Source organism: Pteropus alecto, unplaced genomic scaffold, assembly GCF_000325575.1.
Source record: "Pteropus alecto unplaced genomic scaffold, ASM32557v1 scaffold134, whole genome shotgun sequence".
Taxonomy (NCBI): Eukaryota; Metazoa; Chordata; class Mammalia; order Chiroptera; family Pteropodidae; genus Pteropus; species Pteropus alecto.
This window is the reverse complement of record NW_006436283.1, coordinates 1508047-1525528: the sequence shown is the minus strand read 5'-3', so window position 1 is coordinate 1525528 and position 17482 is coordinate 1508047. Positions and strand designations below refer to the sequence as shown.

Here is a 17482-nt window from a genome sequence, read left to right as displayed (position 1 = left end):
AAGAGCGGTGGCCTTGAGTGCACCCTTCACGCTGGCCCCTCATGGCTGGCCCCTCACCGTGCTTGAACGCAAGCCGGATCTGCCCCCCTGGTCCAGGGCGCAGGGCAGGTGTTCAGAACGGGGTCACAGGTGTGTGGCAGCCCCGGCAGGCGGTCATAGGAGGAGGGACGTGGATCCTCCTTGGATCCAGCACTAAGTCTCGTGGACAGTGGCCCAGCACCTGGCCGGTTCCCATGTTTGAGTCATCGTTGTGTCCCGGTCCTTTGGTTCCGTGTGTGTTGGGGCGGGGGCAGCAAGACCTCGGTTCCCGGTGCAGCTGGAGGTCGGAGCTGTCTGTGCACGTGTCTGCTGCGTGACTTGCAGGCTTGGCCTCTTGTCGCTGAAAAGCAGCTCAGTGTCTTCTTAGAAACAGGTTAGAGCCATTTCGGGCTAGTCCTGTGGCTGCATTACCATCTCCCTATGCTCACGCTGGTAGGGTCGGGTTTGGCTGAGAATTACAGGGGAAAAAATAACAGCAGTGTAAGTAAAATTGGAGTTCACTCACCGGAGGTCATCCGGAAGTTGTCCTTCAGGGCTGCCGCGTGCTCTGTAACATCAGGGCCCCGACTTGCAGCAAGGATTCTAGTCTTGTGGTCACTTCGTTGCTCAGAATGACTGCCGGAGCTCCAGCCATTACGTGTGCACTTCACCCTGCTGGAAGAGGTGGGAAGGTCTCTCTCTTTATCTAAGGCTGTTTCTTTAAAGTTCCCCTTAGCACTTTCACGGGGACCCTGGGAATATTGTCTGGGTGGCCCTGTGCCAACATGAAAAGTAGGGGTTCTGTTATTCAGGAGAAGGGTGGAGCTGTTACTGGAGAAAACTTGCAGTCTCTGGCACAGCGCTGTTCCGGTGATGCTTAGCTGAAACCTCGCCACCATGCCAGGAAGAGAATGACCCTGCTTTGGAATGTTTGCTAGTCCCGAGCCGGTTCTGCTGCAGAGCATCTCAGGTGTGACCGGTGTGCACTGAGCGTGTGGGAACGAATGGGGACAGGCGCGTGGGGTGCTCGCGGTGACCAGCTGTGCTCTGAGTTCGGGCCAGCCCGGTGGCTGTGGGAGGGCAGGGGCCACGCGGCGAGACGCGGGAGACTTGGCTGGTTCCAGGGACGTGGAAACTGGTGCCATGTGGAGGGGGAGGGGGCAACTTTCACTGTTTCTGACGTAGGTCCCCACTGTAGACCGCTTGTGTTATGTTGCAGATTTGGGGAGGTCATCTGAGTCTGGGCTCCATCTATCCACTGGCATTTCTGAGAGGGCTTCTTACGGGGAGGCTGGCAGCACGCTCCTAGATGAGGTGCTTGAGGGCTGGGCTTTCTCTGACCACCGGCCGGCCGGTGGCCAGTTTCCCCAGAGTGGGACTCCCTGCCTTCATCTGGGCACTGGGGTGTGGGCGGGGTGCGCCCACTGGCAGCAGGGCCCCGCGTGGGGTTCTTCCTCACTGTACCTCATTTTACACACCTGGAAACGAGGGTAACGGCAGTGTCCCCCCACGGGGTTGCCGCAAACACCGAAGGACATAATGTGCATAAAAACACATGTGTGAAGTGTTAGCTCAGTACAGCCGTGCGTAACAGCAGCTGACCGCGCACGCGGGCGTGGCCGCGGCCCCACGGATGGGCACGGCCGGAAGTTCCTGTCGCGATGCCGGCCTCACGTCAGTGCGGTGCGTCACCCACGTGTCCGGGCGCGGGTGTGCACAGCCCGCTGCGCTGCCCGGGGGTGCGGGTCGGCACACACGACGGTGCGCGGCGCTCAGCACTCGCCAGTGAGAATAAACCCCTGTTGCCATTGGGGGAAGGAGGGCGAATCCTCGCTTCTGTCCTGGGTGCCTTTTTTATCTTTATATTAATTTTCAAATTTATGTCGCCGGGTTTGCTTGTTTGGTGTTGGCGTTGTCAGGCCAACTTCGTGGCTGCGTGTGTGCTCGGACTTATTTTGTTATTTAAAACTCGAAAATGACCAAGAAAATAGTTTGAGATTTACTGTTCTTCCATTTCCTCCTCACATGCGCGTGGTTTATAGTTTATCCATGTGATTTACGGTGAACGTGGTCAGGTGCCCAGCGTTGCTAACGACTGTGGAAGACAGACAGCCCGGCGCGTCGCCTGCGGGGGACCGCGCAGGCCAGCCCGGCGACGCTCTGCGGACGGTCGCATCCAGGAGGAAAGCACGGAACGCGGACAACCTGCCTTCTTCCCCAAGAGGCTGCAGGCGGCCACGAGTGGAACGCTGTGCTGCAGAGTTCCGTTGATGCGATCATCTGTCTGAGAGTAACCCCAGTTTTTTTTCTGCGTGGTGAGTTCTAGTGGCCTTTGTTCCAGTTGCCCCAGAGCCTGGCCCCTGAAAGCAGCAGGCGCTGATTGGCTCCCAGTGTACATAGTGAAAGCAGCGGGCGCTGATTGGCTCCCAGTGCGCATGTGAAAGCAGCGGGCGCTGATTGGCTTCCAGTGCGCATAGTGAAAGCAGCGGGCGCTGATTGGCTCCCTTGCGCAGCTTGGCCACGCCCACTCGGCAGGTCCCCGCTGGTTTCTCCTGAAGTCATTCAGGCGGTCCAGTGGTCGAATCGGCTGGAGTCTTGCTCGTCACGCTTCTGTTTGCATCACACTTGCACGTGGCCCGCTGGTCAAAGGAAGTCATGTGGCTGAGGAGCATTGTGGCGCGGACTGCACAGGACAGGAAGACGGGAAAGCGCGTTTTATTATGTCATTATGAACTTAGAGATTTTAAACATATTGGATGGGTTTTAATTCATGCCGATTTTGATTACTATCGAAGCTCAAATTGTCCCATCTTTAGTTAGTGGGGCCTCTTCTGGTTGGCTCCCAGGTCCTGTCACCAAGTCCTTGTCCCGCTTGTCCCTGTGTGGCTTCCTTGCTATCTGGCACGACAGGACGGTTTGGGTTCACCTTGTGCATTTCCTGTGGCGGACCTGGAGGAAGCCGTTTCCCCATGCGTTTCGGTTTCCTTTCGTGAGAAACTGTATTTCAGAACTGCAGTCTGGGTGTTCGGGCTTGTCCCCTGTGCCTGTGTCAGACATTTCTAGGCCTTCTCAGGGGATAGAGCTGGAATCATATGATTACCCTTTTATATAGTTTACTTTTTCATCAGTATTTACCGATTCCTTTGCATCTCTGACCGTTCGGTGTAACCATTTTCCCGTCTGAAGCTTATCCTTTAGAATGTCTTTGTCTTCGTTGTCTCTTTTGGGATGAGCTTTCTCAGTTTCTGCCATCTCAATATGTTTATCTTACTCTTGCTCTAGAAAAGGTTTATTTTTACTTGGCATAGAGTTGTATGACATTTATTTTCTCTCAGCATGTCAAAGCTGTAATTCCACGTCTTTTGGCTTCTAGTATCACTTTCGAGAAGTCAGCCATTGACCCAGAATCTTCTCCTTTAGGGCGGTTTGTCTTTCCTCCCATCTGCTTTCAAGATCTTCTCTTTGCTCAGAGCTCTGCAGATCCATTAATATGTGTACAGTGTAAATTTCTGTTTATTCTGCTTGAGATTCAGTGGGATTCAAAAATTCAGGTATTGGCGTCTTTTATAAGTAATTTCACAGCCATTATCCGTTCAAGTAATTTCACAGCCATTATCCGTTCAAATATTGCTGTCCCCCATTCCTACTTCTGTTTGAATCTTATCAAAACTTATCACCTTCTCACCGTGTTCTTCAAACTTTTCCTATTAACCCCTTTCTCACGTGTTTTCTGATTGCATCTCTGTGGTTACATTCTAGTTTCTTCAGCTCTATCTTCCAGTTCACACATCCTTTGTTCAGCTATGTCCAAACTTATGAAGCCTTTTCATTTTTATTTCAAGTTCTCCTAGGACATTAAATTTTTTTTTATCTGTTGATCCTGGTCTTCTATTTTAATTCTCTTTCTTAAAAGACATTAAATAAAGTTATCTTACGTCAACTTATTTTGGTATGTGAAGTCTGTATATCTTCTGATTCAGCCACTGTTTTGGTTGGCTTTCTGGTATGGTACCTGTGTCCTAATGCACTTTTAAAATATTAGCAGTGAGTTGTTTTCCTTTGAAATTTAACGGTGTGAAGTCTTTGAAGCTTGAGATGAATTTTTTTCCCCAGAAATTGTTTAGGTGTGTTTCCGTCAAGCACATAAGGACCCTGACAATCAGGGTGATTTGAAGTCCTGTCTTGAGGTTTCTGTGTCCCACCCAGGGAAAACGCCTTTGCAAACCCATGTCAAGACCAGGCTCTCGCTCTGCTTCTTACAGGGGTTAGAGACATGGCTTTCCTTGGTGGTGTGCTCTCGCTTTTGGTTGGACCTTCCTCTGCGCGGGTGTCTGCAGGCCCACTCTTCTGGAGGGACACCTTTCTTGGCCCCCTCCCCTGGGCCGTGGGTGTTGTCTCCTGCTCCTCAAGCCACTCGTGGCTGCAAACACCCCACCCCACCCCCTCCGCGCGCTCCGGCACAGGGCCTGGCGGCCGCTGCTCATCAAAAAGCTGCTTTCCTTGTTCACGTATCCAGGCGCCTGGCTTAACTGTCGCTGAGAAGCTGTCCCTGCCGGCGCATATTCCCCACTCCCAGCATTTCCTCTTTGTGGTGTGAGAGGAGCCCAGGAACCCAAGTCACCACGGTGCTGATGTTCCCTCACCTGTGACCTTTTATCGCGGCAGATGCGATCTCCTTGCTGGTTTCGCCAAGGGGTGTAATGGCCCCAGGTCCTAATCTTAAAATCGGGTGGTATGACGAAGCATTTTTGAGAACATGGATTGCACTAAATCACAGTGTGAGTGGCACAGCCTGACGGTTCTGAAAGAAATACAGAGGTAGCCGAGCCCCTGATATCCAGTACAGACGTTTGCGGTGATGAATTGCTGTACACAGTCGGTGGATAGTATTAAGTCCACCTAGAGTTGAAAGTGTTCTGGAAATTTATAGGTCAGGGAGCCTTGTGCTGGTGAGAGGCAGAGGAGTTTGGAGGGTCTGTGCAAACCTGTAATGACCTGTCTTTGCTTTATTACCTTGGAGAGTTCCGGTAGTTGAGTGGTTGAATCAAGGTGACTAGTGCCTGGAATTTGCTTAAACCCAAACGTTTCTGAGGGAAGTGAGTCAGTGTGGAGGTAAAGTCATCTCCAGCTTTGACCGAAATGATAGGAAACAGCGTCAAAAGTGAGAAACCTGCGGCTCTACGTTCCCTGAGAGGCAGCCGGTGTCCGGGCATCCCCCGGGTCACGGGGTGCCTGAGCCTGTCTGAACGGGAGCATCGGGGCAGGTGGGACAGCGGGAGATGACAGAGGACAGGCTCGGGCGCAGCCTCCTGAGACAGGGCTGGCGTTGGTGGGCCTGGCACGTGCGTCCTGGGAGTAAGGGCTGCGCTTGCGGTGCGCTCCCGCTTGCTTACGTGCCGGGGGCTGCTCACGGGGGTGGGAAAGGAAGCGTTTTCCCATGCCTGGCAATAAATACACCCCTTCCTTCCTTCCTTCCGTCCTTCCTTCCTTCCGTCCGTCCTTCCTTCCTTCCTTCCTTCCTTCCTTCCTTCCTTCCTTCCTTCCTTCCCTCCCTCCCTCCCTCCCTCCCTCCCTTTCCCTACCTCCCTCCCTCCCACCCTCCCTCCCTCCCTCCTTCCTGTCATTTTAATATTTGCCTTTTACATTTCTAAGTGAAAATCCTATGCTTTACAAACTATCCTAACTTTTCTCTCCATTTCTGAAGTACGATAAAGAAGGTGTAACCCAAAACTGTACTGTAACCCCTAAATGTGGCACATGATCCTTGCCTTGCCACCTTGAAAAATAATAGCATACAGACACTAGCAAACACGCCCGCTCCTTTGTCCTCCCACAGATGTGGTTACTGCACAGGATGGACTACATGCAAATAAAGAGTCGTTATTATTGTTACCATCTTGATGTCACTTTGACATCAGTATTGTTCACTGGTGTCTAGGCTTCAAGAAAACAAGGAATGGCAACTTCTAGGTGGCTGACAACAGTGGTGGTATTTTACGTCCCTGTCTCAGAAATTTTTCCTCCAAAGCAATACAGAAGAATAAGGGGGAAATTAAAGTATATGAAAACCATGTGCTCAGCCCAAGACATCATACTTCCAAATGCAAAAGTAAGGACAGACCCAAACCTCAACACGTTCTCTCTATTATCCCCTCCCGCTCCCACGCCCGGCCCTGCGAGTGCCACGGCGAACCGGGGACAGCTGCCAGGAGTGGAGAAGGAGCTGGTGACAGGGCCCGAGGCTGGTCTGAAACCACTGCCAGGAAGACCAAGGCCACCTTGGTCTGAGGACACCGATACAGGTGACCAGGGAGAGCAGAGCGCAGGTCACAGGGCGAGGCTTAAAGGTACAGGCAAGTGTCTGCAGAAGACAGAGGAGATAGATAGACGTGGCATCAGGTCACCGGCAAGGGGAAAAGAAGCAAACGGGGAAGATTTCAGGTCCTATAAATAAAACGAGATCACCGAACATTTCCTATCGGCACCCAACAAGCAAAACATTCAGAAAGGCAGAGACACTGAACGATGGCCCCCGGGCCTGTTGTCTTTCTATAAATAGTTTTATTGGAACGTGGCTACAGCCATGCATTTAGATGTGCCTGTGGCCGCTTCTGCATCACAGCCCCGCTGTAGAAGTGAACTTCACAACAAAGAGTGAAACCTGTGTGGTCAAATTGAATGTACTCACTCCCGAAAACCAAGGAAGCCGACTCCCTGTTCATGGAGGGCAAGACGTGGCTTTACAGAGGCCCTGTTCTGCCCAAGTTCATTAGTGCGTTTCACGCAATCCCAGTAAAAGCACCAGTGCCTTAGTTTACATGGGACAACAAACAGGACAGCCAGCCAGGGAAACACTGAGAAATGAAAACCACCAGAGTGACCAGCCCCAGCAGGTGCAGAAGTCCTAGAAGCTTCCGTGACTGAAAGAGATAGCCGGACCGGGGTGGGGTGCAGGCCCTTGGAGGGAGCGGGTGCTGTCGCGTGCTGTTTGTTCCATAGTTGTTGGCGCATAGTCGTTGTACAGAAAGCAGTGGGCTGCACGCCTGCCCTGTACCATCTGCTCGTGGGACAGGGCCAGGGCGCCGACAGCAGTCCCCACGGAGCGCACGGAGATCGGGGACTCTGCTCTGTCATGCGGACCCATGCTCATACGTACATACGTACATTTAACTTTTTTTGGAACCATTCAAAAATAATTTGCAAACATCTTGTCCCTTTACCCATAAATACTTAAGCGTGTCGTTCTCGGGAGCAAAGACGTCCTCTTACATAACAGGTACGTTCGCCACACTCAGGATGGGCTCGTCGACTCAGTTCTGTGCTCTGAGCTGTTCCGTATCAGACTCTGCCAGCTGTTGCGTTGCGTCCTGACTCCCCATGGGGCCGGGCTCACCCCAGGCTCACGCGCGGCCTCCCGCTGCCACTCGCCGTCCCTCCGGCTCTGGCCCTGGCCCGTCACGCCCCAGACGTGCTCACCCTGCCGCCCCAGCTGGCGTTTCCCTCGTTTCCTTAGGAGCAGGGCCGGGCCTGTGCCCGTGCGGAGCGCTGCAGGGGGCGCTCGTCACCCTCTCCGGCACCGACGGGGGACATTTGCTGTCGTCTCGTCCTGTTATTGGGGATGCTGGGTCACGTCATTAAGGTGGTGTCTGCTAGGTTTCTCCAGGTGTCTTGTTAAGGGTGTACTTTTAAGGTAAATTCATAGCAATAGTGTCACTGGGTCAAAAAATGCACACAGTTTTAGGGGTCGGTGTCAGATTCCTTGCCTCAGGGCATGTGCCATTTTACACGTGAGAGCACCTGATGACACAGTGCCCGGTGGTACTTTTCCATGTGCGCCCACCTGTGCAGGTGTGCAGGCTGGCGGCCAGGGGGCTGTCCTGCCTTGGGGTGGTTCTGCCTGCTACCGTACTCTGAGTACAGGTGAACAGGGTGGCGCGTTGAAGGGCCCGTGCCGTGTCTTTCCTGTGAGTCGTCCGTTCCAGTCTTCTGCCCGTTTTCCTCGTAGGGCGTCTTTTATGTCCATCGTTTTAACGTCATGGGTGGTGGCCGCTCTCTCTCCTCAGTCCCCCGCTGCCCTGACTGCCACTCGCTTCCACTCCGAGGGGCGGAGAAGTCAGCCGTTGTCCTGGGGAGCACAGTGGGGGCGTCACCATGTCTGTCCTCGTCGCGGAGGTTTTCCCAGTCCCAGTGGTCCTCTGAGATGGCAGCGTGGCCTCTGAGGACAGTGCCGAGAGAGAGGTGCCGGGGCTTTCACAGGGCTTCAGCCCTCCAGGTGGGCTCGGCCACGGGCGCCATCAGTGCTGCTCGTTTCTGAGCTGCGGTGTCTCCGGGATGAAGAACTGGGTGGCGGCTCGAGCGCAGAGCCTGGTCGTCGAGTTGCGAGGGGCAGCGCTCGGCTGGCCCAAACGCGCGTCCTCCTCGTGGCAGCCTGGGAGAGTCACGGTCAGCACTCCAGCCTACAGGCAGGAACGCCAAGGCCCTCACGCCTCCCTGTCCAGCACGGCTGTCACCGTACGGGGTTGCCACCGTGCTTCCCCACCGTCCGCTGAGGAGAAGAGAACTCTGCCCCCCGGAACCGCCTCACCATTCAGGCTTTGCGGAGCGCCGTGCCCGGGGAGGGTGGCAGGACCACGGACGGGGCCACCTGTCCACCTGTCTCCAGTGCCGTCCTGCCCCGAGGAGGGGCTTGTCCGGCCTTCACAGAACCCAACGCGTGAGGGTGAGCGGCGAGCCCCCCAGCGGGACAATCCTGCACTTCCCACATCGGCTGTCCTACCTGGGACCTTCAGTGTAATTGATTTTAGATGTCAGCTGAGATTTATTTCAGCGGGAGCCCCGCAAGTGGAGGCCGTGAGGGTTAACGTCGCGTAGCTCACACAGATAGAGCTGCCGGTCCCAGCTGGAGCCGCTGGCCCTCTCCCATGCCCTCGTCAGCAACAGGGCGCAAAGTCTGTCCAGGGCCTTCCGCCACCAGAGGGCACCGCTGACGGTGTGGTTCCCGTGGCGACGAGGCCCGGCCTTGTTGCCCTCTGGGGCCAGCAAGGTGGCAGCCCACGAGTGTGCCCCCAGCGGACACTGGCCAGCTCTGTGCGTGTGAAGAGTTGTGAAGGACACATGCCGTCACCCAGCCACGGAGTCATGGCGGCTGCAGCAGAAGGGAAGGACAGGTCCGTGCGTCGAGGTCCTGCTGCCCCGCTGTCCCTGCTTGGCGCCCTCCCCGTGAGGGCAGCTGCAGTGTCCTGTCTGTGCCCAGCAGGGGGTTCCGGCGGCCAGAGATGACACGTTTGTGCCACCTACCGCCCACCCCACCCCACCGGCCACCAAAGCTGGCTGCCCGGGTGTGCCTGTGGCCTCCTCAGAGGTGGCCGACTGGTGCCCGGGCACTTCCTGTGGCTTTGCTGCCTGTGCCTCTGGCTCTGGCTCCGCACGCAGCCCCGCACCTGGGCTCCAAGCACCAGCTCAGGAAATGCTGCGTCAGCGCAGCGGACACCGGATCCAGCGCAGATGGCTGCGCCTCCTGCTTCGTCACCCTCCAGGTCGCGGACACTGTGTGCGGGAGAGCTGGCCGACTGGTGCCAGGGCACTTCCTGCGGCTTTGCTGCCTGTGCCTCTGGCTCTGGCTCCGCACGCAGCCCCGCACCTGGGCTCCAAGCCCCAGCTCAGGAAATGCTGCGTCAGCGCAGCGGACACCGGATCCAGCGCAGATGGCTGCGCCTCCTGCTTCGTCACCCTCCAGGTCGCGGACACTGCGTGCGTGAGAGCGTCAGTCACCTTTACAGAAGTTGCAGATGTTGTAGGATGTTACTGACACGCGCAGCTGACAGTGTTCACGCACTCACACGTGTGTGTAGCCCGGGGCCGGCCTGCGTGTGCGAGTCCACGTGTTCAAGACGGGGGTCAGCAGCGGACACCGACGCGGCGCTGAAGCCCAGCCCCTTCCCGCAGCCCCGGGCCCTGGGGGGCGAGGGGGGCCGCCTAACCCACACACGGGCCCCTGGGCGGGCGGGACTGCCCTGTGGTGGCCTCTTCTGCCAGCTGGTGCCGGCCTGCTGCGGGTCTGGGGGGTTGAAAATCACTGAAGTGCTAGAAGGCAGCGTATCTGGTTTGGGATGTGACCTAGCCTGAAAGTGTTGCTTCGAGTGCTTTCAAACATGTATGAGGTTATTTCAGGCCTTGTAGTCTTTATTGATACGCGGCCTTTCTAAAGCGAGCAGGATTCCCTCCCGAGGCTGGTGACATTCCCGCCGCCCCCGTGCACAGAGGTGGGCGTGCAGGATCCATGCCGGCCCTGCACTCGGGCAGCGAGCGCTTAGAGGAGCTACAGCCCCTTCCGGTCTGCACGGCAAACCATTTATGTCCTCACAGGTCCAGGACTGGCTGGTGGCCTGGAGCGGGGGACAGCGGGCCTGCGGTCGGTCATGTCCTCCCAGGCAGGCCCGCCCCTCACTGAGCAGCCCACAGCACAGCCCTCCGGCCAGGCTCAGCCTCGGGCAGCGCTGTCAGTTCTCAGGGGAGATGACGCAGCCGAGTGCTTTGTAAACTACAGAGATGACCCAGTTGTAGGGACAGCCAGACGTTACAGCTGTCATCAGGTCAGCGGGGCGATGTCGGCACCGTGACCCACAGTGGAAAGTCAGACTCTTAATCGGAGACACATTTCCTCGTTCAGGGTAAGCTGACTGTATCTTCACCATCATGATAACTTTCTTTTTGCGTCTAAGACTCGGGAAGATTTTCAGAGTCAGATGAGCATCTGTATTACGTTTAGGAAACATCCGTTTTCCAGATGTGTTAACCTTTCAGATTATTGGTACGTATAGCTTATCTGTGCTGAGAACACATGAGATTTTTACCTGTGTGGACATCTGGGAACATCTGGCCATGCTTTGGGAAACGCAGCCTGTGGACAGCTTGGGATGAGAAGTAGCCGGTTTCAACTTTACCGTCAAGTTCAGTGAAGCTCCGTGTGAAAGCGACCCCACAGGACTTCCTGTTCGTCACGGAGATGGTTCCAAGTGCTGTCTGCTTGTTTGGCTCCCTATTTGTTTTTGTGGCTTATTCATTTGTTAATTTTTAAACTTTTTATTATGGAAAATTTTTACATGTACCCGTCATCTGTGTTCAGTAGTTATCAGCTTGTTCCCAGGCTGCTTCTGTGCCACCGCCCACTCCCCTCTCCCACCCACGCCCCTGGCTTATTTTGAAGCAAATTCCAGACATCATATAATTTCATCCGTAAATATTTCAGTGTATCTCTAGAGATAATTACGACTTTAAAAAATACACTCGGAGCTTGTGCATCGATTCGGGACACTTGCGAGTAAGGGGACCGCACCGTGACGGGCCTGTGTACCCTTCAGATCCGCATAATTAACCCAAACGGCGGCGTCCCGCCTGAGCCACACAGTTCGCCAGTCAGCGTCCCTTCCTGCTGCCTGCTGGTTGAAGAAGCCGGGGCGTGGTCTGGGCTTCGCCATCGCTGCCAGCCCCCTACCCCCGCCTTCTTGCCCCAGCATGTTGGCGAATCTAGAGGCGTGGCCAGGTTCGGCCCTATGGGAGGGAGTGTTCGGGGGCACAGAGTCGTCTAGCTGGTCTGCCTCCTTTAGGATGGCCACGTCGGCCGGTCATCTCCTGTGTGGTACCCGGATCCATCGTTAGAGATTAGAGGGAGACAGTATGTGACTCGGCCTCCTTTCTGCCACCAGGATTCTCTGTGAAGAGAAAGTTCCTCTCATCAGCCACCGGGGAAGCCTGAGGTGTAGTTTCATGGGGTGCGGGTGAGGAGGGCGTGCGTCCAAAGTCACAGCGTCTTAGTGAAATGTTCCCTTCTGTGTCCCCAGAACTGGGTTGTCATTTATCAAGCACCCTCATCTTGTATTCTGCGACTAGCCAGAGGGCGGGCATTTGGAGCTGAAGACTCAGTGCCTTGTTTCTGTCTCACCCAGAACACGCACAAGCAGTTTACCAGTTTTTCTGTATCGTTTTCGTAACTTTCCTATGCAGAATTCCAGGTACCAACGTAGAGAGAAGCGTTGACCGACATCTGAGCACCTGCCCGGACGCGTGATTTCATGCGTATGGCATTTGTCGTTTTGATTTGTTTCATTACCGATTATTGTAATCAATGTCAGTGAATGGTGACAGTCCCTCGGCAGCTGTGGATGTCGCAGCAGAGCCCGTGCAGATAGGTGCACTCGGAGTCTCGGAGGCTGTGCTTCCTGAGCGCGTGCTGTGCGAGGCCGTGCCGGGCGCCCGGCCCTCTGAGGGAGCCGTGGCCTCAGGTGCCACCTCTCGCTGCTCACGCCCCCTGCCCACCCATGTCCTCTGCAGGGGCCTCGCAGCACGGGGCTTATTGGTTTTCACTTTACTTTTTCAATACGGTTTTAAAAGTTTATCAAAAAAACAGATAAACATCGTTTTTAAACATGTACATCATTTTTAAAAACCAGAACACAGTCCCCACCTAGAGGCAAGCCCTCCTGGTAGACACGCCGTATCTTTAAAGGGCTTATGTGTTTGTGCTGTGCTCGATGGGCTCGGGCGCGTCGGCGTCTCCGCTGCCTTCCTGGCGCGGCTTCCGTGCATTCGCTCGCGTTGCTCCTTCCGTGACATCCGGTGTGGGTGCAGTTCTGCTCTTGGTCCTTTTAGGTTGGGCATTTACCGTTAAAAGGGCTTTGAAACCAAACAAAGAGAAGTGACCATGAAGTAGGGAGACTGCTGATGAGCGCACGGGCGTCGCCCCCTCCCCCGTCCCGGCCGCGCTGTCTGCACGCCGCCCGCCCCCCACGCAGCTGTCCTGCAGTCTGCATGGCTCTCAGTGAAATGAAGTCAGTGTCCATGACGTCGCGACCGTGAACCGCTGGTCACCCGGGGGCCAGGAAACGTGCTCGGCTTCAGGTCTGGGCCTTACAGTAGCTCCTCTGGCCCACTGGCCTCTCCGGACCCCCCACCTCGTCCCGCAGGAGGCTCGGTGTCCGGGGCGGGGGCCAGGCCTCCTCCTGGTTTTCCCTCATCGGTGTTTTCCTGGCTGCTCTGGCTTGTTTATTTCCATCGTGAACTAAAGTGGCACCTGCCTGACTCCACAACACAGCGTGTCGTCGTGTTGGGGATGCGTTGCACTTGTCCGTCAGCCTGGGGAGCACGGGCGTCCTGCCCTGCAGCGGACGGTGCCCAGGTGCTCAGGCCTGCTGCTGGGCCGTCCAGGCGGGTGAAGCTTCCTTGGCTGGGACTCGTGCATCTCTGCTTGAGTTCATGCCTACGCGTTTCACCTTTGTCGCTTCATAAGTGGGAGTTCCGTGCAGTTGGTGCCGCGACCGTTTGTCGTTTGTATAAAGACTGTTGATTTGTGTGCATTACTTTTAGGTCCTGCTGATTCAGCGAGTCCTTAACGTTCCTCGGCTCAGCCCAGGCAGGAGTGGCGGGAGGGGAGCCACAGGGCAGACGTGACACAGACACAGAACCCCTTTGTTTTCTTTCTGTCTTCATTTTTTTTTTAACTGTTCTTCATTTTTTAGCAAATTGTCTCTTCCATGTTCCAGGTTGTGTTTTCAGAAGGACGTGGGGCTTGTGAGAGCTCTTTTCGTGCCAAGCGCAGCCCGTTTCCTTTGCGTGGCATGTGGCAGGCTGCCCTTTATCTCGTGTGGCCTTCATGGGGCTTCTCAAACAATGCTCGTTGAGTGAGTGAATTTTCCCGACCACCACGTGAAGCAGTTCTCATCCCAGTTTCATACACGACGAGACTCGGGGTCGCTTGTCCCGGGTCACGCAGCTGGGCAAGGCGGACGCGGCGCTGAGGACGGAGTGCACACGTGGGCCAGGTGTCCCCGCAGGCCCAGCACGTCTCTCACCCATTTCTCCTGCCACAGGCCCGGTACAAGCAGAGCCTCGATCCGACCGTGGACGAAGTGAAGAAGCTGTGCACGTCCCTGCGCCGGAATGCCAAGGAGGAGCGGGTCCTCTTCCACTACAACGGCCACGGGGTGCCCCGGCCCACCGTCAACGGGGAGATCTGGGTCTTCAACAAGGTGAGCGCCCGCCCGCCACCCCCCGCCCCCTCGGCAACCCGCCCGCCCACATTTTGCAACAGAAACGACTCCTGTGCCTGGTCATTTTTTTTCAGTTTTATCACTAAAATAGGAACGACTCCAAAACGTTCCACCAGGTAACTGTCCGCTGTCCCTTTTTAGTCCTAATGCATTTGGGTTTATGGAGAACGAATTAAACATCGACTGCCAGAATTTCAAATTCTGAGGCAGAAACAAATTTGGTTCACAGAAACCTTATTCAGTTCTACTTTGCTTTCATTCATCAGAGTTCTGTCATTTTCCTGCATAGGCCTTGTACGTATCTTGTTAGATTTATACCTAAGTATTTCATTTGGGGGTAGTGCCAATGGTATTATGTCTTTAATTTCACATGCCGCTTGTTCATGGCTGGTATGTAGCAAAACAGTTGATTCTGTGTATTAACCTCGTATCCCCGTTGGTTCCAGGGGTTTTGTTGATTCTTTTGGGTTTGCTAAGAGACGATCGTGTCACCTGTGAACAGGCAGTTCTGTTCTTTCCTTCCCAGTCCCTATACCTTTCCTTTCCTTTTCTGGTCTCATGGCATTAGCCGCACTCCCAGAGTGATGTTGAAAGGGGCGAGAGGAGATGAACTTGCACCTGGTCTTCGTGGGAAGTCTTCATGCGTCTCACCATTCAGTACCATGTTGGCTGGAGGCTTCTGTAGATACTCCTTATCGAGCTGAGGAAGTTCCTCTGTTCCGAGTTTACTGACAGTTTTTACCATTAATGGGTATTGCATTTTGTTAAGTGTTTTTTCTTTGTCTATTAATATGACAATGTGATTTTTTTTTTTATTCCTTTTTAGTCTGTTTATGTGCTGGCTTAATTGAGTTTTTGAATGTTGAACCAGTCTTGCATACTTGGGATAATTCTTTTTGGTTGTGGGTCTAATTTTCTCTATACATTATTGGATTTGATTTGCTAACATTTTGCTGAGGATTTTCGCAACTATATGTTCTTGAGAGATATTGGTCTGTAGCTTTCTTAGAATGTTTTTGTCTGATTTTGGTATTAGGGTAATTCTGGTCTCAGAGAACGAGTTAGGATATATTTCCTCCACGACTATAGAGAATTGGTATCATTTCGTCCTTAAATGTTTGGTAGAATTCACCAGTGAACCCATCTGGGCCTCATGCTTTGTAAGCTTAATTATTGATTTAATTTCTTTAATCCATATAGGCTTATTCCAATTGTCTGTTTTTTCTTCATAAGTTTTTGCAGATTGTTTTTAAGGAATCGCTCTGTCTCATCTAGGCTATCAGACTCAGGTGTGCAGCGCTGGTCATAGTGTCCCTTTGTCACGCTTTGTGCACGTGGGAGCTGTGGTGATCTCTGGCATTTCTGATTTTGGTGCTGTGTGTCCTTTTTTTTTTTTTTTTTTTTTTTTTTTTTTTGGTTCGCCTGACTGAAGGCTTATCAATTTTATTGATCTTTTCAAAGAACCAGCTTTTGGTATCATTGATTTTTCTCTACCAATTTCCTGTTTTCAGTTCCACTGATTTCTGCTCTAATTCTTATTCCTTTTCTTCTGCTTACTTTGAATTTATTTTTTATAGTTTCCTAAAATGGAAACTCAGATTAACGATTTAAATCCTTTTCCTAATACATGTTTTCAATACTATAAATTTCCCTCTGAGTATTGCTTTTGCTGCATCCCACAAATTTTGATGAGTTATGCTTTCATTTTTATTCAATTCAAAATATTCAAAATATTTGACCCATGTGTTATTTTGAAGTGTGTTGTTTAATCTGCAGGTATTTGGGGGTTTTCCAGGTGTCTTTCTGTAAACGATTTCTGGTTTAATTCCGGCAACGTTTCTTAAATGACACTGTATGATTTTGAGAGCAGACACTGTATGATTTCTGTTCTTTTAAATTTGGTAAGGTATGTTTTATGGCCCAGAATATGGCTTATCTTCATGACACTTGCTTAATTTTAATAGGTAGAATAGCTTTTAAGGTAGAAAAGGCTTAGCAACAGGATTGCATGTTATTACTATAATTTTAAGGTTATCTGGACTTATCGTGGCCCTTTCGTGGTGACATAGCAGGTAAAAAGTAAAATAAGTCTATGAAGGGGTAAACTAATTTTACGACCTTAGCCATAGGGTTTAAGAAACACTGACTGACGGCCTCATAGATTCCAAGATGCCCAGTTTTAGACCCCATGATACAACAGTTCATAAAACACACCAAGACCTCGCTGTCATGGAGCTCGCATTGTGATGGAGAGAGACAGACAGACAGACAGAGACAGAGAGAGACAGAGACACAGAGAGACACACAGAAAGAGAGAGAGAGAGGTAGACAGACGACTGACTGCAAACATGCCGACGGAAGGGGACGTCGTGGAGACAAGTAAACCACACCTGAGGACTGAAGAGCGGAGTGGAGGGGACGCGTTCTGTCTTGTACATAGCGATCAGGGAACATTTTGCTCATAGAATGTGTTTAAAGAAAAATAGCCATTCATGCGTGAGTCGGCGTTCATTGAGCACCTGCTGGGGTGGCAGACACGAGTTTGGGAGCTGGAAATAGAGCGACCAGCAAAGGACAGAGCGCAGGCTTCACAGGGCTGAGAGCCTGGCCTGCTCTGTGGAAGGCTTTTAACGAATCCATTTCCGTGAATGATACAGGGCTACTCAGATTTTCCGTTTCATTTTGAGTCATTTTGATAAGTTGTATTTTTGAAGCATTTCTATCTAATTTAACTTGTGAAATTTATTGTTACAAATTTATTAATATTTTCTTATCTTTCTTATCTTTTGGGATATGTGGTGATTGCCCCTCTTTCATTCCTAAATATTAATTAATGTGTCTTCTCTTTTATTTGTGTTCTGTCCAGCTAGAGACTTGTCAGTTTTTACTCACCTTCCACAAACACATTTTAGCCGTGTTCATTTCCCCTGCTGGCTGCGCTCTCTCTCTCTCTCTCTCTCTCACCGATCTGTGCTCTTTGTTATTTACTTCCTTTTACTTACTTTGAGTTCAGTTTGCTCATTATTTTCTAGCTTCTTAAGGTAGAAATTTGGGTTTTAGTTTTAAACCTTTCTTCTTTTTTCTGTAGGGATTAGAGGCTGTACATTTTCATGTAAGCACCACTTTAGTGAAACGTTGACAAGTTATATTTCCACTGTTGTTCAACTTGAATAATTTTTATTTTCCTTTGTGACATCTTTTTTGACACATATATTATTTAATTTCCAAACATTTGAGGATTTTCCAGATATCGTATAATTCAAATTCGGTAGTCAGAGGATATACTCTGTATGGTTTCGACCCTTCAGACTTTGCCGAGACATTTTTATGACCCGGCACGTGGCTGACCCAGGAAGCGTCCCCCGCACCGGAGGGTGTGGTCTGCGGTGGCCTCAGAGTGTTTACGTCACATGCGTCAG

General features: G+C 52.5%; 1 protein-coding gene across 4 annotated transcripts in view; it reads left to right on the top strand.

Moving 5' to 3' along the window:
- The window catches only part of RPTOR (regulatory associated protein of MTOR complex 1), a 207204-nt gene that overhangs the window by 72290 nt on the left and 117432 nt on the right, over positions 1 to 17482 (top strand). For all 4 annotated transcript variants that reach the window (XM_025047180.1, XM_015589729.2, XM_006912165.3 and 1 more), the window contains exon 4: positions 13884 to 14042. In XM_025047180.1, the coding sequence (XP_024902948.1) occupies positions 13884 to 14042 (159 nt within the window). The remainder of the gene's footprint in view (positions 1 to 13883; positions 14043 to 17482) is intronic.